At 42.7% G+C, this 25,925-nt stretch overlaps 1 protein-coding gene across 14 annotated transcripts; it reads right to left on the reverse strand.

Annotated features, from left to right (window-relative positions):
• Positions 1–81: 81 nt before the first annotated feature.
• On the reverse strand, positions 82–25,855 carry LOC115144012 (SUN domain-containing protein 1-like). Of its 14 annotated transcripts, XM_029684590.2 has the most exons (23): positions 24,939–25,300; positions 23,898–24,000; positions 10,688–10,891; positions 10,351–10,580; positions 9,922–10,209; positions 9,621–9,743; positions 9,189–9,326; positions 8,479–8,559; positions 8,031–8,144; positions 7,824–7,922; positions 7,067–7,160; positions 6,914–6,975; positions 6,605–6,759; positions 6,206–6,475; positions 5,936–6,037; positions 5,762–5,832; positions 5,521–5,665; positions 3,241–3,549; positions 2,407–2,491; positions 2,057–2,172; positions 1,710–1,877; positions 1,406–1,498; positions 82–1,223 (listed from the first exon to the last, which is right to left on the reverse strand). In XM_029684590.2, exons 2-23 carry the CDS (start codon positions 23,963–23,965, stop codon positions 1,107–1,109), a joined length of 3,132 nt encoding a protein of 1,043 aa, XP_029540450.1. In that variant the 5' UTR covers positions 23,966–24,000; positions 24,939–25,300; the 3' UTR covers positions 82–1,106. The 14 variants fall into 14 exon arrangements, with proteins under 14 accessions (XP_029540450.1, XP_029540445.1, XP_029540448.1 ...); XM_029684585.2 differs by lacking the exon at positions 24,939–25,300 and adding an exon at positions 25,563–25,855 and having other exon boundaries at positions 7,824–8,144; XM_029684588.2 differs by having other exon boundaries at positions 7,824–8,144; positions 9,955–10,209; positions 24,939–25,301.
• Between the last annotated feature and the right edge of the window lie 70 nt (positions 25,856–25,925).

A 25,925-nucleotide genomic window follows, 5' to 3' on the forward strand; every position in this document is an offset into this window, starting at 1 on the left:
AACTATTCTGCCTTATTTCCTTTCAAAGTTATTAATAAAAAATGTAAAAAGCTAAACTCAAGTCAATGACTGCTACATAAATCAAAATCAAGGTTTTTATTTGAACATTTTACACATTACAATTATGTACAAAAGACAAAAATAAAATTATAAAACAAAATAAACCTGTATAGTCCCAAGACCATTTGCAAATAGTCCAAAAAGCCTTTACAAAAATATATTACACAGATTGGCATTTCAGTAACTCGGGACAAACAATGAGATTTTACAACTGGGCACTTCAAGATACTCAATAAAGGGCTAAAGCCTGACTTCTGTGGCTGAAAGGACCAGTGCAAGATATCCTTAACTTACTTAAGCGGTAAATTCCCTTTAAAAAATGCAAACAAATTAATAACATTTTATAATTGCAGCATATACATATTTCAAAGCAACACTGATATTAGTAGACTTAAAAATGACAAACTATTGACAAAATGTACAATTTACATTCTTCAGTTGTTCGTAAGAACATGGTAGAACCTGGGCCCATATCCACAAATCATTTTAGAGGAGATGATCTAGGATCTGTCCATATGTTCTTGTTCATTATGATCCAAAAGGACAAACTGATCTTAGATCAGCACTCCTACTCTGATATGCTTTGTGGATATGGGCCCTGGTTTCACCATGAGCGACAAGGGCTCAACACACATGAATTCAGTTGTCAACACATATAGCGCATGTATAAATAGACTGAGTAAATGTCCTTGAAACATTCCTTAACCAATAAAATCTTGTCTGACGTCGTAAAGCACAGAATCGCATCCATATTTTCCTCCCCTATTTAGGAGCCCAATGTTACTTTGAGATTATTCTGTCAAATGAAAGCCGTTTTACAAATGTAATAAATTATTAGTGGTTGGGTGATAGTCCTTCGAAAGTCAGGCACCAGTGGCCATGCTTCAGATTCAGACCTGTGGTCACTCTGTTAGAGCCTCTGTCCTGGTGGGATGAGTTAGTGCACAGATAAAGTTTGTGGATCAAGCATATTTACGTGTGCGCATAATTGGCTCTAGTCATCTGCAGAACATTAAAATGTAGACAGGGTGGTCTGATCTGTGCCATCAGTTGACACTGGGCTGACCGTGCACTCTGATGCGGTACAGGCAGGTGTACTCCGGGTGACCCCAGTTGGACAGCACTCGAACCTCAATGATCTGATAGGCTTTATCATTCTCCTCCTGTGGATAGATAGCAGAAGACACTCAATTTAGACTCAAGCCATGTAAGAAGTATCAAGATCTAAAACTTTCCAAGTCACCATCTCTAATCATACTAGAGATAAATGCCATGTAGACTACTAACATAACACATCTTCCACTGGCCAATCAAGCCCCTTGAGGTAGTGTTGAAGTGTACTTACGGTGACAGGATAAGTCTGAAGCGCATCTTCATCATCCTGGTAGGTGTAGCTGCCCAGTAATTTACCCTCCTCCTGGTACTCATCATCCAGACCCTGGAAACAAGAGTACACAGTTAGAAAACAGCAGAGACCCACAGAAATAAAATGTGTCAATCAGTAGTGCCTCACCAGAGTTCACTCACAGTAAATGTGTGTGTGTGACTGACTTGAGTGTCTACTAGCTTTGCTTCTGAATGGCTGAGACAGTAATAGCCGACATGAATGTTAATTGGGTAAGCAGGGTAGTTTAGGTTGCATGGCTTACATAGACGGTAAACTGGCGCGGGGCGCTGCTGATGGTGCCTGTTGGTGAAAGGGATTTGGGGATGTGCTCCAATGAGAAGGCAGAGGGCACAATCCTCATGGAGAGACGAATCACCAGGTAACCATGAGAACCCTGAAACGCCCAGCAGTTCCCTGGATGGACGTCAGGCTGCAGTGTAAGAGAGCTCAAGGTTAAACCAGGTTATGGACGGACTACTTTTGAAAAGGTCTTCCATGTGTCGGCAAGGCAGTATCAGGAACGGAAACCCAATGTAATGAATCTAGTAAATCACGAAGAGATCATAAAACTCAGATTGGTCTCATGTGGTGCGATGACTTGATTCGTACCTGTATGGCCACACGAGGAGACTGGGAGAAGTACCAGAGCGGGAGGCCAAACAGACTCATCAGTGCTGTCTTTGTCTCGTACGTCTCAGAGCAGCGAGTGCTCAGGATGCTGCCGCCTGTAGACACAGAAAAACACACACAGCCATTGATAGCTCATGTCACTTTCACGACTGTACACAATGTCAACCACACCCATTTTACAACAAGGGCAATGTTAAAGCCAGTCATACCAGGAACTACTGTACAATGTACAAACAGATCATTCAAATAATAGGCAGTAGAAGATTCATTATTTGTATTTATTTTTTAAAGCCTAGTCGCCACGCCCCATCACAACTGTGAAACTTTACCGCCAGACTCCAGAGCATAGTCTACCAGGCCGGTCCGATCCTGGGAGTAGAGTTTCAGAGCATTCTTCACTATCAGCTGTACATGCTGGAGGAGGAAGAAAGGAAAAGAGTGGTTGGGTGAGGAAATGGAATAGTGCAGACTATCACATTGCATGAAATCATTTTCAAATCCAAAACATTCAATCTTAACTTTTTGGGTGACCCAACCAAATTCACTGAAACAAGAGTTAGAGCAGTCAATGAAAGTCTAAGAAGCGGTAGATCGGTTCTATGTGCACCATTTAAATGCTTTGTTCTTAAGTTTAGTTTTTGCGTCTTTTACTTCCGGTTTTGTGCACCAGCTTTAAAACAGCTGAAAATATAACCTTTTTGTTTATAGAAAATATATTTCACAGCAGTTTAGATGGTACAATGCTTCTGTACACCAGGGGTCATCGACTAAATTCAGCCACAGGTCGATTATTTTCTCAAGCGGATGGTCCAGGGGCCAGAACATAATTACTAATAATTTCTAGACTGCAAATTGACCGCAAGAAGCCCACATTTTTAAAAATATATTTGACTAAAACATAAGCATTTCAAACCTTGCTTACATATGTATATGATCACGTTGCGCTCTATAACGCATGGGAATACTTAGGTTGGGCAGATAAAAACAGCCACCCGTGGTCCGCTAGTTGGCGAACACTTCTTTACTTAATTTAGTCAAACTGAAATTAGGCAAACTCTTCAAATTTTAGCAACCGGGAAATGCTTTAGCGATTTCTTAATAAAAAGAATTGACCAATAAAAACTACACAAATGTTCTTTCGTCACAAAATTCCCCAAACCTACCTCCTCAGACATCCCGGCCCCTGCGGCTCCAACAGTGTGCATCACAGTCTGAGTGACAGTCTCAGTGCTGTGTGTCTCCTGCCTGGCCCTGCTCTTCTCCAGCTGCAGGGTCACGTTCTGCAGGATGCTGAGCTCCAGGGAGGTCAGAGAGGCGTGCACATCAACCCCGCTTACATAGCGCTCAGAGAGCCACTGCAGCAGGGACTCTGGGAGCTCCTTTTCTCTGGTTTGGGACTCTCCGACCTGCTCGCTGCGAGAGAACAGGGCCCGCAGTTCCGTCCTCACCTGGGCTGACACTTGCTCAGACACCTGCCACGACCACACAGTGAGACAGACACCATCAGACAGAGGTCAACAGAGAGGATTTATATAAAGAACTCCAGCAAAATCATCTCAGTACTAAATAATATTGAGTGTCTGTACAGGACCAGCTAATCAAAGGAATGGGAGAGGCCATCTGGAAAGGTACACAGGGCTCGACATTAAACTCTCGTCAGCAAGTACATTTAAAAATAATTTTTGGACAAGCAGATTAGAGGATTTAAATTGTCCGAATGAACATGTAAAAAAAACAAATGATTTGTACAAAACCGGATGCAATGTTTTGCTCACGGTCCTATTTCTCTCAAATTTTGTACACAAATTTGTTTACATCCCTGTTAGTGAGCATTTCTCCTTTGCCAAGACAATCCATCCACCTAATAGGTGTGGCATATCAAGAAGCTGATTAAACAGCATGATCATTACACAGGTGCAGTGTGCTGGGGGACAATAAAAGGCCACTCTAAAATGTGCAGTTATTACATCCAACCGGCCTCACAACAGGAGCTTCACGTTCCTTGGTGTCCACATAACCAACAAACTATCATGGTTTAAACACACCAAGAAAGTCATGAAGAGGTCAAGAGACTGAAAAGATTTGGCATGGGTCCCCAGATCCTCAAAAAGTTCTACAGCATTCTGACCGGTTGCATTACCGTCTGGTATGGCAACTGCTCGGCATCCGACCACAAGGCGCTACAGAGGGTCATTTACACTGCTGCTACTCTGTTTATTATCTACACAGAGTCACTTTATCCCTACATACATATACAAATTACCACGACTAACCTGTACACCGCCGCACATTGACTCAGTACCGGTACCCCCTGTATTGCCTCATTATTGTTATTTTATTGTGTTACTTGAAAACTTTTTTTAAAGTAAAGTTTTACTTTATAAATATTTTCATAACTCTATTTTCTTAAAACTGCATTGTTGGATAAGGGCTTGTAAGTAAACATTTCACTGTAAGGTCTACATGTGGTAGTCGGCACATGTGACAAATGAAATTTGTTGAACCGCAGACCACATGTAACCACACCAGCACAGGACCTACACATCTGGCTTCTTCACCTGCAAGATATGAGACCAGCAACCTGGACAGCTGATGAAACTAAGGAGCATTTCTGTCTGTAATAAAGCCCTTGTGTGTGTGTGTGTGTGTGGGGGGGCTTGTTCTGATTGGCTGGGCCTGGCTCCGAGTGGGTGGGCCTATGCCCTTCCAGGCACACCCATGGCTGCACCCCTGCCCAGTCAGGTGAAATCCATAGAAAATTTATTGATTTCCTTATATGAACTGAGACTAAAAAAAAATGTTGCTTTTATATTTTTGTTCAGTACAGTTAGCTACCTCCCACACCGTAGCCATTTGATCCCTGGGTCATTGAATGAGGGAATTATTTCATAAGTATTTGGTTGTAATTGTAATGTTGCAGAGTGGCCAACCCTCGTCCAGGAGAGCTACTGGTTGTGCAGTCTTTTGCGCCAGCCCTGCTTGAACACAACACATTGTTAAAAACATGCATTTTTATTTTTAAACAGGACCTTGATAAACTGACTGGTATGTTTGAGCAGGGATGGATCAAAAGCCTGCACACCCAGTAGCTCTCCAGATGGAAGGTTGACGGCCCACGTGTTTTATACAGTAGCCTGTCAGTGCAGTGTTTTAATTTGTGGCGAGTTAAGTGCCTTGCTCAAGGCCACAACAGCAGGAGATATACCACATTGGATAAGAGACCAGCAGCCTTCCATTGTCAATTCCAGTGATAATAATGTGATTACCAGTGATAATAAGATTATTTTGTCAAGTGGTTTCTTGTATCATTACAACCCAATTCTCAGTCACCTTTTTGGCCTATGGTGTTACAAACCAAGTGACTTGAGCTTTTGGACATGTTAAAAAAAAGGTAATGTTAAGCCCTGGTACAATGCATGCACAGTACAGAGCAAGCTACTCACCGTTTCATGGAGTGTGTCCAGGCGGTCACACATGCCCTGGCATCCCATCACCCCCTGCAGGTCCTGCCTAATGCCCCCCAGCGTCGCCTCTAGAAGTTGCACCTCCGCCAGCAAGGCATCACGGGACTCACTGTCCACACCCACACTGAAAGAGCACACATTGTCACGGGGAGGAATATTCAACACCACTCATGATTTTATTGAATTATTACAATCCAAAAGGGTTAAGTGCTGAACTCACTTGACTTGCACAGGAACTGGGGGCAGTGCAGGTGTAGCACTGGAAGTGTCTGCTTGCCTCCTCTGCACCTCCTGAAGACGTAATATCAACATAACATGGATATATGACAAATACTTTTTAATAGAGCTTCTACAGTAAAGTGCATAGAATTGAGTATAGGCTCGGAGTCTGTACCTCTGTCTTGGCAGTCAGTGTCTGCAGCAGCACCTCTAGCTGAGCCAGACGAGACTCTTGGCCCTGCTGCTGCACCACATACTGCTCTCCAATCTCCTGACTCTGAACAACACAGGAAGAGTAGCTGAATGAGCATACAGAGGCTAAAAAAAAGTAATAAAGCTAACCAAGTAAGCGTACCGAATTGTATACTTGTTTACTTTTCATTACAAGCTAAATTAATATACTGGATAAAATGAATCCCTAACAATCCAACCAGGATAATCTCACCAGCTCTCTCCGCAGTGCTGCATCCTTCTCCATCCCTCTCTTCAGCAGAAGGAGTCTCTCCTCCAGAAGGCCAGACACCCACAGCCCCATGCTGTCCTTGTCCGTCTGGGTGTCCAGCTGCTCTCGTACAGACTGGTAGAGACTCAGCACCTCCCTGTGCTGGTTTTCCTGCCTTCGGCCCCCTCGCTCCACCTTCTCCCACAGTTGGGCCAGCCTGTGCTCCAACCGGGCTAGGCGCTCAGAGTCCACAGACACCAGCACACTGCCTGGCTGCTCTCATACATGGGAGGATAGAGGTCAGCTAACTGTGCAACTAGCCTCATCCATAGAATTAGAATGTCTTACGCAAGATGACAATCATAAATGGTGAATGAATACGAGCATCAATATCACTTCAACCTGTGAGACAGCTGGTGGTGGTTGAGCCATGATGGGCTGGCTGTCTTTGGTTGGTTCCAGAGGGGTCTGACTGAAGGAGTAGGCCGTCCTCCACTCAGTGATGTTAATGGCAGGCAACACAGACAGCAGGCTGGACGGGCCCCAGTGCCACAGAGCTGGGAGAACCCAGAGGAGGATAAATGAGACAGAAAAAGGTGTCTGCAGTAGATGCGGTTGAAATATGTCAGAATAAGTGACTGAACAGTACTACGGAATATGGATAACCAGCAGCAGGGCTTCGGGGTGGACAGCAAGAGCGGTGCTACTCACCCAGGAGGACAAGGAGGAATGGGAGCAGAATCAGCAGGAGTTTGAGGAGCTTGGGAAGGCACCTATGAAAAACAGGAACACCCTTGTTAGTGTGATCACATGTATCCCATCCACAAGCCTCGGGTGTTACTCCAGCAGCCCCAAGAGACTCACCGTGTCAAGACGAAGATGTTGAGGAGCGACATGACGGTGGCCAGATGATACCATCCAGTCCCCAGCCACCAGAATGCCCCGGTCGCTGACTTCCCTGAACACACAATAAAAGAAAGCCATGGAGAGCAGATTAGTGGAAGTTCTTCAGGAGGTGGGAGGGGGTAGAGGCACTTCCACACAGCACTAAAGATAAGGTAATTAAGTACATTCACCAGATGAGGTAAGAGGCAAGGAGATAAAGTGCAGGTTACGGAGTTAGTTACAGACAGGGGTGATAGAGCAACAGTGTTCTTCTCTGTCAGCGTAGATGCAGAGTGCAGCAGAGATTCTTTCGTTTAACCGCAGTACTCCATCACACTCCTGTTGACAAATTGCTCCCATTCTTGGACCAGATCGAAATTCCCACCCAGAGGGACAGAAGCAGCAGACAGATGGGGAAGCACTTCTGCAGACAGCCGTTGTAGTTTCCTAGCCTAACACAGCAAATTCGAATGATGAAACGCAAATTAAATGGAACAGGTAAGAATGAGTCCCAGTATTTTGTAAGAGCCTGCAGCACCTGTTAAACCGCAAGGTTAGATTGCACTCCAAGCCACCATTCTAATAGGTTTTAAAAGGTAGAAAGACACACAAGCTAGCCATGGGGAGACTAGAACTAGGAGGAAACATGCATGCCAAGCAGAGGTTTATCCGGAGGTTGAGAGGCTGGTTAAACACGGTAAGAGTGTGGTTATTTGAAACATGGTAAAATGGTGACCTGGGGACACAGCTGCCAACCAGAGAACAGACAGCATCCTCCTCATCGCGGACCGCACAGCTGAGCCAGCCTTCTGCCCGGCCCACAACACACTGGAGCCTGGGGACCAACCAAGTAACAAAAAACAAGGGACTAAAAAGGTTGAACTGGATTCATTCATTTCAAGTGTATGAGGATAGGCCAGAGTTTGATCGCTTAATAGGTAACCTGAGTAAGCAGTGGCAAGCCACAGTTCCCCCAACACATGGTGTGACCGGCAGACCCGTGATGAGGATTGGACAATGCGCGTCTCCACGCGCTGCTTCCCTTTGCAGTCGTCACCTGTTATCGTAAGCAGTGTGGATGAGCAGCAAAAGCGTAAAAGAACGCATGACATTGTTTTGAGAGACTAAAGAAAATTATAAAAACATCAGAAGGGCTGACATTTCTGCTAACAAAAGTAAATGGCAGATGTGTGTAGCCACAAAGAATGAGTGAAAGGCTAAGAGGAAGCTCTCTTTACATCTCTGGGTTGCCCAGTGACAGAAGCACTCAGCTACAGCACAAGATGTAGGCTACTCACTAACCACACCAATCACCAAATGTTAGCCCATTCTAGACCTTTAAAAAAAAAAAATACACACACAATACACATGTCAAAGTCAGTTACACTTACAAAGAGCACCATTCAGAGTCATGTGTTTCCCCTCAGTCCCCAACTCATTTACATTCATGCTTCCGCAGTAGCTGGAGTGAGCTACAACCAATAAGAAATAAATCAAATTAAACAACTAAATAGACAAACTTCAAACATCCCTCTTTCCCTTCACCGGAGCTGAGGAACGTAGTGAGTCGAGAGCGAGAGAGAGCATTTGCATGTCACCAGGGCAACAGCTAAAGCAGCCCATTTGTTTGGAAGAGAAACAGAGGGTGAAATCTGTGTGGTCAAAGTGAAAACACCAGAATATAAAAAGGTAGTGTAATGTAAAAAGGAGTGAAAGGTGTAGGCAGGATAAACTGTGGTAGTGTCAGCCTCTCTCCCCCTGGAAAAAGAGAGAAAAGAAAGAGGGAGAAGAGTCAGAAGCAGGTGACAAGGAGTGTGAGTTCAGGTTAAATCAGTGAAAGCCACCATGATCATTCACACAGCATCTGCAACCTCCAGTCAGTGCAAGTTGAGTACAGTGCAGGAGGAAAAGACTCACCATTATCTATTCAAAAACAGAGTGAAAGCAAGAGTGAAATGTAGAATTGGTGCACTGCAAGCAGCAAGATTCCTGAAATCAAGTGTCAAGTATTGACCCACGCAAATCACACAAACACCCGCCTCGTGGAAGCCCAGATGCCACAAAAAAATGTTAGCCTCTCAAAAAAAAAGCAGTGGAATACCTCCATTAACCACTTTCCTGCCCACACTGCCCGTCTTCAGCACAGCAGCCTGTATGAGCAGTCTCACTAAACACACAGTGAAGGCAGCTGCCCTCCTGCTATGGTTCAGACAGGTGTCTAAAGCTGACCACAGGACACCTAAAGAGAAAGAGCATATTTTTTATTTTATTTAAAAAAGGAACGACCCAGATGACATGATTATGTTAAGCTTCAGCAACATGCTTTATCAGATTTATTGGCAGCCTGCACAAGCCACTGTTACAGAGTGCAGGAAAAGTTGAGCCCCCCATCTAAAACAGTGAATTATCTGATATAATCATTCATAACACAAAAAAAAGTGGGAAGCTGCCAGGCAGATGTGTGAGGAATAGAGAGAGGAAATGTTGGCGCTGTAAAGACATCAAGAGGCAGAGCCGGCGCAGAGCCTGATACCTGTGCCCTCTTTACGTGACCTCAGCAGCACACTCTGTAAGAGCAGTGAGAAGACGGACGCCACAGAGGCTGCTGCCCTCCTGCTCACGCGCACACAGGTGTCCGAGAAGGACACCAGCACACCTGAATCAAATCAACTTAGTTCAAAATGCACTTTACAAAATCACAAAACATGTCAAAATGTTAAGAAAACGAACCGAAACTCCAAAACTCACGCATCTACACTATGATACTCCTTCAAAACAAAAATGGGAAGGCAAAACTCCCACTCCCAAGTACAACGCACGTTTTAAGGACATACACGTTATAGTACTTCTGTGGCTGCCTCGCTCACCCGTCCTGTGCTTGCGGCTTTTGTCCCTGGCGTAGATGGTGGAGGAAGGTGAGGCAGCGGGGGCTGTCAGGGCCTGCTTGTTGGTGGCAGAGCGGGCTGCAGTTGAGGAGTGCTTGGAATAGGCAGTGAGCGCGTCATTTCTGTCCAGGTGGATCGTGCGGTCCTTACAGAAGCTTCCGTTGACCATGGAGGTCTGGGTCTGTGCAGAGTTAATGTCTCCGTTGGCCTCACACATACTGTCTGTCATGGTCCGCTCTAAGAAACACAGATTTTAATCATAATTTTTATTTGTATTTTTTTTTTTAAATCACCCATTGTAAAGGAATCCATTCAAGACACAGGCTGATGTTGCGGACAGTACAAGTAACTGATTGATAAGTTCCTTTTAAAAATTACCTTTGAGTTCAGAGTCTTCATCCAAGCCCCAGAAGCCTTCGACAAGCGTGCGCTCCTGGATACACGACTTGTCCAGCATGGAGGAGAGCAGGGAGGCGTCACTGGCAGCCACGCTGTGCAGGCTGCTGTTGTGCTGCCGGGAGCCATGCTGGCTCTTAAGGGGCGTGGTGAGGAGCAGAGACTGGGAGCAGGAGACAGAGTGCTGCTGAGACCTCCTGCTCTTCAACGCCCTGGGAGAGAACAGACGGTCAGATTAGACATAGAAAACCCTGGATGTAACATTTTCTGGGCCCAAATCAATTGAAGGAACCACAGGGCGACCTACAACATCGCTTACTTGGAATCTCTGCGACTGGCTCCTCCAGCACTGAAGGAGGCGCTGTGGTACATGTGGTTGAGAGTAGAGTCCAAGCTGTCGTCGCCATAGAGACCAGTGGTAGAGTGCAGACGCAGGCTCCGCCGAGACATCCTGGGAGACTCTAAGACGGGTGTGATCCTGTGCTCCTTCTCAAAGTCCAGGGCTGTTGTAGAGTAGCTGGAGCTGAGCAACACAAGGAAGAGAAGATGGGAGGAATGCATTAGATTAGAATAAAAACAAACAAGTCGCAGTCTCTAATCAGTGATTCAATCGATTGACAATGCCCTTCGGTTTTCATTGCCCTTGGTGTCTTGAAAAGGGCACATCTTCAAATGTACTACCATATTATGTAGCCTATACATCACACATAAATATTAAAGTAGAGCCTATGATCCAACTTCCTTCACAGTTAATATACAAAAACAAGGAAGGTGCAATTGGTCCCCAATGGCAGAAAACATTGTACGGTCAGCACAATGATTAAACTGAGGCTGCCATTTTATTCCCCTGTCCAGTGTCGAACAGTATACCAAAATTCCTGTACACTAGAACATGGAAAAACAGTTTGGTACTCGAATTTGTTACTTTCAGTACTTCTGTAAATTGTGTGTCGCAGCCAATGTCCCCCACGGAACGCACCGTGCCTGCTCCACTCAATGCAAGCATGCAATCGGAGTCTGGGCTGCATCATGTTAGCTCCCTCATGCTGCACAGAACTTAACACACATGAATATTTGTGACACTTCACGTAACATTTTTGAAACTGAGAAAACAAATGTTCATACAGGCTAGAACACTTTACAATGCAAGACGATACCGGTAGTTTCCAGCTAGGCTAACTTTCCTTGCTAGCATCATGAAGTTACTAGCATCAATTCACTACCCTAGTACCTTTGTGAAACGCAAAATATGCTGATTGTCACCAAAAACAATAATTCGCTTAAATTATCACTTCTCTCCCTCTCCCCCAAAGGGCTCCAACAGGCCGCACCCCTCTTTGCTTGTGAATGAAATCATTACAGGTTAAGAGATTCTGCACACTTTTATAAAATAAGCTACTTCTATGCAAATGTTGTTCAGTACAATAAAATAAGTCCCATATGGAAGTGAAACAGATTCATGGGGCTACAGAGGGCATCAGCCAAAACAAGCTCAATAAGTCAACGCATGCACACACTCCTACTGAATATGAAGTCACCTGCATTGTGAATAGACCGAGGCTACATCTTGATATGCCCAGTTTATCAAATGGAGATGTACCATTCCAATAAATGAATGCCATTATGTGAAGTAGTGACATTGGTAAAACAGTCAAATTGATTGTGTAATTGGTTTATTAATGCATACATGTCTGTCATGTAAAATATTTTACTAAAAAGATGCCCAACGATTGAACAGAGGAGTAGCTGGATCAAGTACCATTCTCTGACTTCGGAAAATATGCCTTGGTATCGAGTATTAACATCAACTTTTTTCCCAATTACATTTTATTCAACATTCTGGCTTGTAGCATTTGTTCAGATGATATGTTCCAAACAAAACGGCATCATCTCAGACTGTAACCAGGTTGGCATCAGTCTAATTTATTAGGCAATGCCCAACTTAACCTTGCAAAAAAAAAAAAAGCAAACTGCTGCCATCTCTCAAGGAACAACTCTGTCCGGCATTCACATTGTTGGACTTTGGAACAGTTTCAAAATCTGTACTAGCGACAGATAAGATCATAAGGCTAACTGAAGTCCAAGTAGGGAATAGCTAGCACAGTGTAACAACTTTCCAAAACAGTGCATGACAGGCTATTATAGCCTGAAACCTAATCCCTATGAAAACACACACACAACCTTCAAGGTGAGCACATAGCAAGCAGGGTCACTCCTATCTAAACATAGCCAAGTGCACACACACACAAAGAAGGTAATGAAACAGAAATGAGGATGATACACACAGGTCTGTCCAACCCCAGCTCTCCAGAGTCGACCCCTCGTCACCGTCGCTCATCCCAGGGAAATAAACCCACGGATAAACATCATGAACACCCACACAGACACTCCACACACTATCCTGCGAGCCAGGAGAGCTCAGGCAACGTAACACTACTTCACTTACTGTATGTAGCCTAGGCTACACCTCACTTCCTGTAGCCAGGGACAGACGAGCCACTTACCTACTCAAACACCCCCCGGTGAAACAATGACACCAATCCATACATTATGCATTTTAAAAACTGACAAGGGAGGTCAGTTCTTAAGTGCAACTGACTGTACAAAAGGAGGAAGAGAAGGGAGACCTGCTACAAAAGAGACATGAGTCCCTGAACTTTTCTATAAACTAATGTTGGTAATCCATAAACAAAGGACTAGCGTGGCTCTTTCCTACATCCTACATAACAATAAACTCACCCTGCCCTCTGGTTCTCCCACTGAGTCTTCCGTCACTCGCTAAAATCGGGGGTAGGGAACTAGATTTAGCTACAGGCCGATATTTGGCAGAGCGGATAGTCGGGGGCTGGAACATAATTATAAGTTGTACACTGCAAATTGACCACAACTAAGCCCAAAAAGAGATGATTTTAGAAAATAACAATTTCATACCTTGATTACATTGAGACACGATCACATATTTACATTTTAGTCATTTAGCAGACTCTTACCCACAGCAACTTACAGAAGCAATTAGGGTTAAGTGCCTTGCTCAAGGGTACATATTTTTCACCTAGTTGTCTCGTGGATTCGAACCAGCAACCTTTTGTTTACTAACCCAACGCTCTTAACCACTACCTGTCTGTATGGGTCTTTATTTGTGGGAATACTTGGCTAACAGATTTCCTAAATGAAACTCATTTTTAGCTGAATTCCTTGGTGATTTGCCATGTTTTTACAAAAACAAAGATTTTACAAAATCAATGTCATATTTTTGTGCAAAAAACCTTTGAGTCAATTTAAAACAATTTAATTTGAAAAAAACAACACTTGTGGGACAGTTTTGGACCACCAGTTGCTAACGCCTGAGCTAAATAAAGCCTCTCCAGGATTACACAGGGCCTTGGCAGAGCCAATTATGTGCTTTCCTCTGCCTGGCCTGCTGCTGCTCCTCCTGCCAGTGTGCTCTAGGCCCTTGCGTGGGACAGCGGTGTGTCCTCAGCAGAGATCCCGGGCAGTGCCACCCAAATTCCCAGGCTGGGGTCTGGGCAAGGGGAGCCAGGCCCAGGACAGCTTCAGTGAGACCAGCCCAATGGGTGCAGCAGTCGCGCTTCCTCTCACTCACACACAAAAGGACAAGACAGGAGTCTATCACGGTTCTTACCAATCTGCTGGTTTGTTTCAGTTCAGACAAAACTATCACGACATGAGACTTCATTCCAAAACATACAGTGATAAGTCTATACTAAGTAAAGCTCCGCCTTATCTCAGTTCACGATAACACCTACCCGTAGCACATGTTCCAGCAGGTATATCTCACTGATCAAAGCCAACACCTCATTTGGCCACCTTTCCTTCCAGTTCTCTGCTGCCAGTAACTGGAACGAATTGCAAAAATAAATAAATAAAAATCACTGAAGTCTGAGACTTATTTCTCTCAACTTTAAACATCTGCTATCTGAGCAGCTAACTGATCGCTGCAGCTGTACATAGTCCATCTGTAAATAGCCCACCCAATCTACCTACCTGATCCCCATACTGTTTTTATTTTTACTTTTCTGCTCTTTTGTACACCAGTATCTCTACTTGCACATCATCATCTGCTCATTTATCACTCCAGTGTTAATCTGCTAAATTGTAATTATTCGCTCCTATGGCCTATTTATTGCCTACCTCCTTAGGACTTTCTTTTTTTAATAGGGTGTCATTGACTTGTTTGTGTTATTGGCTTGTTTACCGTTTACTCCATGTGTAACTCTGTTGTCTGTGTCACACTGCTTTGCTTTATCTTGGTCAGGTCGCAGTTGCAAATGAGAACTTGTTCTCAGCTAGCCTACCTGGTTAAATAAAGGTGAAATAAATCCAATTTTAAAAAAGAATCAATGGCAACAGAGAGGAATTTCTATGTAGACAGAACTCAATACAATTCTTGATTGTCTATCACCATCTTAGTGTTAATCAATAGTCCATTAAGGCCAACTCCAGGAAATCTGTGACTGTCAAATCTTTCCCTCTTGACCGACAACATCTCACAAATTGTCACACTCCAGCCACCCAAGCAGAGCGAACAGTCTGACTACAGCACAGCAAGCGGTACAGAAGCGCCAAGTCTGGGAACAAAAAGGCACCTGAACAGCTTCTACCCACAAGCCTTAAGACTGCTGAACAGTTAATCAAATGGCTACTCAGACCATTTACATTGACCCCTTTTATTCATTTAATTGTTTTGCACCGACTCCCTTACTACACTGACACACACTGCTATTCTGTTTACAATATATCCTGATTGCCTAGTCACTGATACACCGTGGTGCAAAATACTTCAGTAAAAATACTTTAAGGTACCCCCAAAATTGTTGTAGTATCTGCACTTTACGACCCTATATTTGACAACTTTATTACATCCCTAATGAAAAACATACTTTGCATTTTCCCTGACTCCCAAAAAGGTACAAGCTACATTTTGAATGCTTAGCAGGACAGGAAAAATGGTCCAATTCACACACTCAAGAGAAGATCCCTGGTCATCCCTACTGCCTCTAATCTGTCAGATTTACTAAACACAAAATGCTTGGTTTGTAGATGTTGAAATGTGCCCCTGGCTATCCACAATTGTATTAAATATATTAAAACATTTAAAAAGCCATCTGGTTTGCTTAATAAGGAGTTAAATGATTTACACTTGTACTTTTAGTACTGAAGTATATATTAGTGATTACATTTACTTTTGATAGTTTTAGACTTCTACTCAAGTAGTATTTTACTGGGTGACTTTCACTGGAGTAATTTTCTATTAAGGTATGTTGACTTTTACTCTAGTATGAGAATTGGGTACCTTTCCAGCACTGAATGTGTATACTGTATTACCCCGTACATTGACTCGGTACTGCTACTCCTTGTATATTGCCTCATGTTTATTGTGTTACTATTTCCTTTTTATTTAACTCTGCATTGTTGGGGATGGGCTCGTAACTAAGCATTAACCTGTAAATAATATGCCCGTTGTATTCAGCACATGACCAATACATTTTGATCTGACAAGCTCCATCCTGATTAAAGACCGCAAACAATCGTGTTTCATGAGCAGGGATCAGCAAACACGATAAGATAGCAACAGTCAGAGATATTTGCTTATCACTTTTACAGAAACGCAGATCTATGCTGCATCAAGCAAGCCTAGGGCTACTTACAAGCTACACGCCTAAGTACACATCTGGAGACTAACTATTTGCTTAAGAGTTGTGCAGCCAGGTTAATCAATCAAGCCAAACACTGACCAGCCATTTCCAGCCAATCCCACAATAAAATGTACTCTAGAAGGAAAAGACACTAGAACCTGTTGCTACACAGACAGTATAATTTCCTTACTATTTGTCAGACTAGGGAGCAGTAGATTATCGCCGAACCTGGTCACTGAAATATTCCCCACAATTTCCCTCCCTCTCACTATGACTTTTAGGTCGGGCATACAACAGCATTACCCCCTATAACTACTGTCTGTGGTATGTAGGTCTGACCCATTTAGTCAACTGGTCAATAAGCTACTGGTCGACCGAGATTGCTTTAGGTCAGGCAGTAGCAATTGTTTTAAAAATAAACAACAAAAACAGTACCACTCAAAAGTTGACACCTACTCATTCATGGGTTTTTCCTTTTTTACTATTTTTCAACGTTGTAGAATAGTGAAATCATCAAAACTATGAAAAAACATAGTAACCAAAAAGAAGTGTTAAATCAAAATATATTTCAGATTCTTCAAAGCAGCCACCCTTTGCCTTGACTGCTTTGCACACTTGGCATTCTCTCAAGCAGCTTCATGAGGAAGTCAACTGGATTGCATTTCAATTAACAGGTGTGCCTTGTTAAAAGTTACATTTATTTTCTTAATGCATTAGAGCCAATCAGTGTTGTGACAAGGTAGGGGTGGTATACAGAAGATGGTATTTTACCAAATAGGGCTAAGTCCAAGAATATCTCAAATAAGCAAAGAGAAATGACAGTCCATCATTACTATAAGACATGAAGGCCAGTCAACCTGGAAAACGTCAAGAACTTTGAATGTGTCTTCAAGTGCAGTCGCAAATACCATCAAGCACTATGAAACTGGCTCTCATTCAGACCACACATTTTCGCACATTACAGCTTTATTCTAAAATTGATTAAATAATTTCCCAATAATGTAGTTCAGAAATTTTTGCTAATATGTACATTTCTTTAAAAAAAAATGTTTTAAGTATTGGTATTTTAGTCGGATCCACATTAGCTGTTGCAAAAGCAGCTACTCTTCCTGGGGTCCACACAAAACATCAAGACAAGAACAGCTCAAGGACAGAATGACAAACTCAGCAAAAAAAGAAACGTGCTCACTGTCATCCCTGTATATTTTCAGCAAACGTGTAAATATTTGTATGAACATAAGATTCAACAGAAACTGAACAAGTTCCACAGACATGTGACTAACAGAAATGGAATATTATGTCCCTTAACGGGGGACAGTCAATATCTGATGTGGCCACCAGCTGCGTTAAGTACCGCACCAGATTTTCCAGTTCTTGCGGTGAGATGTTACCCCCTCTTCCAACAAGGCACTTGCAAGTTACCAGACATTTCTGTGGGGGGGGGGGGGTACAGCCCTAGCCCTCACCCTCCGATCCAACAGGTCCCAGTGTAATGCTCATTCCGTCGACGATAAATAAAAATCAGAACATCACCCCCGGTGAGACAAAACCACAACTCCGCGAAGAGTACTTTCTGCCAGTCATGTCTGGTCCAGCGACGGTGGGTTTGTGCCCATAGGCGACAGTTACCGGTGATGTCTGGTAGAGGACATCGTCCACTGCGAGGACGATTAGCTCTCCGTCCTGTCTCCCTGTAGCGCTGTCTTAGGAGTCTCACAGTACAGACATTGCAAATTATTGCCCTGGCCACATACCCAGTCCTCATGCCTAAGGCATGTTCACGCAGAATAAATGCGGTGAGATAAACCATAAACAATTAATGAACATGCACCTGCGGATCAGTCCTTAAGACACTAACAGCTTACAGATGGTAAGCAATTAAGGTCACAGTTATGAAATCTCAGGACCCTAGTCATCTTTCTTTTGGTGTTTTTCAGTCAGTAGAAAGGCCTCGAGTGTCCTGAGTTTTCATAACCGTGACCTTAATTGCCTACCACCTGTAAGCTGTTGGTGTCTTAAGAACCGATCCACAGGTGCATGTTCATTAATTGTTTATGGTTCATTGAACAAGCATGGAAAACAGTGTTTAAAGCCTTCACAATGAAGATCTCTGAAGTTTTGGATTTTTACAAATTATCTTTGAAAGACCGGGTCCGTCACTCAGTACTTTATTGAAGCACCTTTGGCAGCCTCGAGTCTTCTGGGTATGACGCTACAAGCTTGGCACACCTGCATTTGGGGAGTTTCTTCCAGTCTTCTATGCAGATCCTCTCAAGCTCGGTCAGGTTGGATGGGGATGTGTCACTGCACAGCTATTTTCAGATCTCTGGAGATGTTCAAATCGGGTTTAAGTCCTGGCTCTGGCTGGGCCACTCAAGGACATTCAGAAACTTTTCCCAAAGCCACGCTTGCATTGTATTGGCTGTGTGCTTAGGGTAGTTGTCCTGATGGAAGGGGTAAGTAAGAGTTCCAGAGAGCTCTGGAGCAGGTTTTCATCAAGGATCTTCGTACTTTGCGCTGTTCATCTTTGCCTTGATCCTGAGTAGTCTCCCAGTCCCTGCCCCTGAAAAACATCCCCACAGCATGATGCTGCCACCACCATGCTTCACTGTAGGAATAGTGCCAGGTTTCCTCCATATATGATGCTTGGCATTCAGGCCAAAGAGTTCAATCTTGTTTTCATCAGACCGGAGAACCTCGTTTCTCATGGTCTGAGACATCTTTAGGTGCCTTTTGGCAAACTCCAAACGGGCTGTCATGTGCCTTTTACTGATGAGTGGCTACAGTCTGGCCACTCTACCATAAAGGTGTGATTGGTGGATTGCTGCAGAGATGGGATAACCTTCCAAAAGGACAACCATCTCCACAGAGGAACTCCGGAGCGCTATCAGAGTGACCATGGGGTTCTTGGTCCCCTCCCTGACCAAGACCTTTCTCCCCCGGTTATTCAGTTTGGCTGAGGGGGGCAGCTCTAGGAAGATTCTTGGTGGTTCCAAACTGCTGCCATTTAAGGATGGAGGCCAGTGTTCTTGGAGACCTTCAAAGTTGCAGAAATGTTTTGGTTCCCTTCCCCAGATCCGAGCTCTACGGACAATTCCTTCGACCTCATGGCTTGGTTTTTGCTCTGACATGTACCGTCAACTGTGGGAACTCATATAGACCAGTGTCTATTCAAATAATGTCCAAATCAATTTAATTTGCCACCGGTGAAATCCAATGAAATTGTAAAAACATCTCAAGGATGGGCAATGGAAACAGGATGCACCGGAGCTCAATTTCGAGTCTCATAGCAAAGGGTATGAATACTAAATAAGGTAATTCTGTTACTTTATTGAATACATTTGCCAAAAATTCTAAAAATATGTTTTCACTTTGTCATTATGGGGCAGTGTGTGCAGATTGAGGAAATAATTTTATCCATTTTAGAATAAGGCTGTAACGTAACAAAATGTGGAAAAAGGGTCAGAATATTCCCCGAATGCAGTAAAGCATCCTTGTATAACCACAGTCGAGCTGTAGGCCTAAGGGCACATCCAGTTTAGCCTTAATACTGTAACTTACTTAGGCCTATATTTCAACACTTCTATAGGCTACTGTAGCAATCATTAATTTGTTGATGTCATCACAGCATATGAGTCATTCATGATTTGAAATGCAATCAACCATTTTTGTTTTAAAATACAATAAAGCAAGCCTTGTATAATTAGCTTAAACAAATAAAACGTTCCATTTCGGAAATTCGATTCACGAATGAATGTGACTGTTTAGTCTTTGCTGTAATAAAGGCTTAACGTTTTAAGTTACTCTGGTATGCTTATAGTTAACTTGGTATCGTTTACAATTGTTCCAAACAGTCAGAAAAAATATATTGTAGTCTATACAGCACCTGTTTGACACACAATAAGCACACAGCACTTGCTCCTTACCTTATTTTTCTTGATCCCCAGTATTTTCCACAGCTAGTCAGATGTCCCACACATCTGACTCTCCCTTTACCTCCTGAGCAACCTGTAAATATTTCGGCACTAAACTGAACGAGACGCACCTCAAAACCTCACATAATTCTGCCCCAAAACAATCTCTCAACTAGTGGCACATGGGCTTTTTAGGTGAGCGCAGATGCCACCCTTGGATAAGCAGTGCCCACTTCGTCAATAGGGCAAAAATATTTTGCTTGTCCAGTTCCAGAGTGCCTCTCGAAGGCCGCTGTGAGAGAGACGTCTCTGCTGCGCTCCAATGTTTAGTAAAAAAAAAAACTAAATCATGTAGCAGATATACAATATGGTAGAAAGAGTATGTGGCCTTTTCTGTAGCCTACAGGCTGGAGATAAAATGTATGACAATGTAACGAGACGGACACTTTTTACATCACGCACGTTTCGTAATTTCAAATCAACTAACCTAAAAATGGCACTCAAGCAAAAAATGACCCGTCATGTTAAGCAACATATCATAAAAACAGGACAGGTCAAAGTAAAAATGGACAATTTGGAACGTACAATCAACTGTTGTCCAGGAGTGTCACCCCATTGTCATGATCAGTGGTTTTAACCATATTTGACAAGCTCATGAAAAACAAAATACTTTTGCATTTCCCGCTGTGTAAACACATTGCAAATAGGCTTGCGATAACTCCTGAAAGTTGGGTAGCAGATATTCAGAGCATAAATAGCCAAATTGATTTGTCACGGGAATCAGGACTAATAAAGCCAATGCAATGGCCTGTTTTACAAACGGTGGGCCTACCACATGGATGGGAATTCATAAAAATCAATTTCAGGCTGACATGGTAGGCTACACCCTAGTAAGCATAAGCCGAAGTCTTTAATTTTTTTTTACCTGTCTGGAAGTCATTTTACAAACGGTAGGCCTTCCACATAGATAGGCATTCAGAAAATTCAATTTCAGGCAACACCTCAGTAAGCACGGACCAATGCAGACTTATTTTTTTGAAGCAGTTGCGGACCGGCCTTGATTGCCACATACATTGTCTATGTACTAGACCAAATATTGATGTTCATAAATTGGAACAGCCTTGAGTTGGTCCGAACAGACATCTATAAAATTACTTATTTTCAGCTTTCATTCTAAACCAAAAAAATGAGCCCGATTTCAATATCTAAAATACATATTTGCAACATCAGGGAAATAAGTATTTAACTTGAAAATTAACCCAACGTCAGGAAAACACGTATTTTATTAGTCTTTTCAAAGTCATTTTGCTTACTGGGACTATTCTAGTTTTGCGGGGACAGAATTTTTTTTGTATGGCAAAGACGGCTATAGTTCAAGCCCTAGTTTGCCCTATTCGGACGTGTGTCGGATATGCGTTTTTTATTTTTTTTATTTTACCCCCTTTTTCGTGGTATCCAATTGGTAGTAGCTACCATCTTGTCTCATCGCTACAACTCCCGTACGGGCTCGGGAGAAACTAAGGTTGAAAGTCATGCGTCCACCGATACACAACCCAACCAAGCCGCACTGCTTCTTAACACATCCTCCCGGTCGGTTAAGGCAGAGTCTGGGCGCGAACCCAGTCTCTGGAGGCACAACTGGCGCTGCAGTACAGCGCCCTTAACCACTGCGCCACCCGGGAGGCCTCGGACGGGATAAGTTTTAATGTGGAATACAATTATGTGCACAAAACCACCACATCTGTAATTTTAGTCCCGTCCGAATCTGCCATGTCAGTAATTTTTAAATGGCAGGAATGTAAGAATTCTAGGCAGAATAACTTATTTTTTGGCCAACTCCAATGTCCTCTGATAATACTAGTCACGTGCGAATTGACATCTGTGTTTTAAGAGAAATGTTGGCATTTGACAAGTGTTTCTCTCAGTTTGTGCAAGAAAACAATAACTGATTCTATAAATGTAACTAAGTGCTACATATAAACTATATGAACGGCCTACATGTAGCCTATCAACTTTCACAATGAATGATTGTTTATGTTTTGGCGTATGAATGGAATAATGCCAAATGCATCAGTATCCCCCCCATTTAACGCATCCCTTGCTGTTAATAGATTGCAAAGCAGCTGCATACAACGGACCTAAATGTTTGGAAATGTTAAGATGAGAATTATCAATAGCCTTAAAATTGCTTCGCAAGTGCAATTGCATGGTTTAGCTCACATCTGAAGGCTGCGGAGTATTTAGGATGTACTGCGGACCGCTAAAATAACACTTCCTCAATTCAAATATTATGCCAACACTTTAGGAAATATGGTATGGTTTAGAAACCAGCTATCAGTGTGGCCCTATCACCTGGACATGTTGAAATACTATCTTCACAACTAGAATAAAAACCTCCAGGCTTCCTTCATAACTTTCAATTTACAAAAAAATCAAAAAAATTAAACTACAGGGGGCAGTTTGAGAAACTAATCCAGTCCGAATCCTCTTCTGGAATAATAAATCACATAACCAACATTCTCTAGTAATACTACTCCCGTGCGAATGGGTCTTTGGTCACATGCATACAATGCATACATGTGTCAGGTAAAGAGAGCCAGGGTTGAGGGAATGTTTCTCCTTAACAAGACACATAGGATGTGCCAATATAAACCTTTAAAAAATTAAAAAATTAAGAGATTTTAAAATTGACCAATCGAAAGTTGGGGACAGCCCTAGTAGTATGTATGACCATTTAGAGGCAAGTGAAATTAAAACCTTTCCGTTTTATTAGCTAAGTTAGACCAAACGCAACTGCAAAGAACAGAGAAAATATATAGGAGCACTTGTCTACCAGGCTTGTGTGTTCTAAGAGCAGATGGTGAAATAAAATGGCTAATATTGTCATATCACGTGCAACAGCTCCAACATCTACACCCTCTGAGTCACACATAACAGACACACCCAGTCAAAGAACAAACCAGTGGGTCTGTGACACATATCCGCTTTGCACTTCTCTTTTTCAGAAAGGGCAACATTGCCAAATACACGTGGAGAGGGTCCATAATACTATATAAACACGGCTCAGAATGAGAGCTGGAATCTATGAATAAAATCATTCAACTACCCTAAATCGTGACATTTATTTTGTTAGAAGGCAAAATTTAGCCAGAAAGTGCAATCCTGGAAAAGCACCTTGGGCTACAGTTACTCAAATAACATTTAAAATCAAAATTAACATCTGAGAAACGTATGCATGCAAGTCCTACCAGTGTGATTTGTTGAAACAAGCCCTTGGTCAAAGCAAAGTCATCTAGGGTATTTGACACAAAAAAGCCAATTTATGCTCACCATCGACTAAACCAGTGGTTCCCAAACTGTGGGGCTCTACCCGCTCGACCCCCCCCCCCCAAAAAATAAAATACTGAGTCCAGCTTAAAAAAAAATGTTTAAAAAAAAAACATACTCTTGAAAGTTGTAATAGAATGCACAAGGTGCACTTTTCCAAATTGAGTAGTGTATCATCAATTTGTCATTGCATACCTTAGAGCTATTTATAACTTTGGCTCAACTAGCCCATATCAGCTAACGTTTTGTTATTTAAGTGTAACCCATAGATATTGTTGCCACTTAAATAGCACATGAATACACATTAGACATGGCAAAATGTATTGAATTGCAAGAAAAATAGCTTTAAAACTGAAAAATGTTCTTAGCACACCATGACAAAATGTGTAGAATTATAGGAAATAAGCTTTGACCTGAAATTCTTTCAACCAATAAGAGGGGTGTGAACAGTTTGTCATGAACAGTGCTATAGAAAAAGACGTGATGCAGGCACAAGCTGTTCCAATGCTGGAAGGGGGGCCACGAGTGAAGAGGTTTTGGAACCCCTCCTTTAAAATGGAAAGTTATTGAAATCATTCAGGACATCCCTCTTTCAGGGCCTTGAGACTGGCAGCTTTGCATGCACACTCACCTGTGAGAGTAGGTATAGCCAGTGTTCTCTGGGGGTGGGGCACGTGAGTTCACTTTTGAATGGTCCATGCCTGTCCAGCCTCCAATTTCTCTCAGTAATGAGACTGCAAGAGCCAAACCATGATACTTTTACAACCCAGTAGTACATATTCACCCCATCAATTCAAACAATACTATGAGCTCCTAACTAACAAAGGTAGCAGTTAAATTAGTAGAAGTAATGTTTTTAGGAGTAACTGCTTACCCCAAAACCAATTTCTGCTTAATAACTCGCCTCAGAAACTAGATATTTTGCTGCATCATGACAGGGTCCATTTTCTAATGGCACTTAAGTATATGGCTGTGCAATAGTAGCCTTGGAGTTTACTCAAGTCACACCCAGACAGTGTGATGAGAGGGCTGGGTGGGACCTGTACTACTCGGAACCACAGACATCCGGCGGCCATTAGTTGTCCAGAAATACATGGTAAGAACACAGACCCATTTTAAAGACGTAATAAGCAATCCTCATCTTTACACGTACATAAACATCTCTCCATACAAAATAACAATGAGAATATATTTGTAGAACTCTGCCCCAAAACATTTAAAAAATTTTTTATCGTCACATACACCGGATAATGCAGTTTAATGTGTCGTTTTACAGGGTCAGCCATAGTAGTTCGGCGCCCCTTGGAGCAAATTAGGGTTAAATCAATTCCTTTTTTTTTCTGGCATCCTATCGGCTTGGGTATTCGAACCAAAGACCTTTCGGTTACTGGCTCTAACCGCTAGGCTACCTGCCGCCCAGGTAGGTACTGTTAACCTGTATGGCTATGAATTAAATAAACAACTACTCTGAACTGTCACCTTATGTACTAGCCTAACTTCCATAGTCACATCTCATGTAGTTTAAACAAAGAAAAGGACTCGGACTGAATTTAGACAAGTAAGTATCAGTGAGATTCACAAACAGACTAATTACAGACCGAGTATGAAGTAAAGAGCAGCCTAGTTATCAAGGTACTCTCCATTTGTATAGTCAAATACACCATTAACTTGCCTTTTGTAAATACAACTTGTAAATCCACAGAATAAGATCAGGAGAACTGCAGCGAAAATTAGCTGACTTCATGCCGCATTCAGACTCGTGAGTCACGGTGTAGAGCAGCCAGTGGGCGTATGTGCACTGTTCTGCCTCAAACTTCCCAATATAAACAGTATCCCTCAAAGTGTGGGCACGTTGCAGTAGGTACAAGAGTAAATGAGTCAGCTATCAACTACTAAAATTTTTTATCCCTAGTCATTACAAATTCAGAATTCCAAAATGGCTTCCCCAACAAAGCGGGAGAAATAACTGCTCGTTGCTAGTACTAGTGTTGCTTGTTCTCTCATCCAGAATGGGCTACTCATGTACACACCGGTCTCTGCTACACACAATCATCTTTGTAAATTGTACAGGCAGGCAGAATGTCAAATGTCACTTCAGTAGCCTTTTCAAATTTGAACCAATCGGTGCACGGTTCAAAGGAGGCTGGGAGCCTCACCTCCAATTGTAATTTACAGTGGGCGGGATCCCGCGAAAAATGAACTGTCAAACTTCCAGACGTGACTTTGTTTTGGGATACATCCAGCGGTTTGCCAAAGTATTTAATATTATATACTGTTCATGGATATGTCCGCTTACCTTAATGTCAATGTAGTTAGATGATTTACAAATACGGGTAAATGTTGTCACACGATGGACGAGCTGCTAGCTATCGTTGACAGGTGACCGGTTAGTTTGCTAACGTTGACAGATGACTGGTTAGCTAACTCTTGTCGCAGTTTGACAGTAAATGTGTCTTGATAAGCACTCCAAAACCGTCCAAACACAACTCATCTCAGAATACTTACAAAGAACATTTCATTTACAAAGGACTCTCAAAATAACCATGATAAAACCCGCACGAAAATTAAATATCACACGAGTATGAACGACAGTTCTCTCCTTCGCGGTCAACGGTGACGTGAACGTATATCTTCTTCTGTTTTATGCCTGCGGTAAACA

This window comes from Oncorhynchus nerka, linkage group LG16 (genome assembly GCF_034236695.1).
Source record: "Oncorhynchus nerka isolate Pitt River linkage group LG16, Oner_Uvic_2.0, whole genome shotgun sequence".
NCBI classification, from domain to species: Eukaryota; Metazoa; Chordata; class Actinopteri; order Salmoniformes; family Salmonidae; genus Oncorhynchus; species Oncorhynchus nerka.

Coding starts and splice junctions, on each gene's coding strand:
- LOC115144012 (XM_029684585.2), bottom strand. CDS start 23,965: ATGGACCATTCAAAAGTGAACTCACGTGCCCCACCCCCAGAGAACACT. Junction 8,145..8,478: donor GACTCTGAATGGTGCTCTTT/GTAAGTGTAACT, acceptor TTACGATAACAG/GTGACGACTGCAAAGGGAAG. Junction 2,492..3,240: donor GGGCCGGGATGTCTGAGGAG/GTAGGTTTGGGG, acceptor TTCCTCCTCCAG/CATGTACAGCTGATAGTGAA.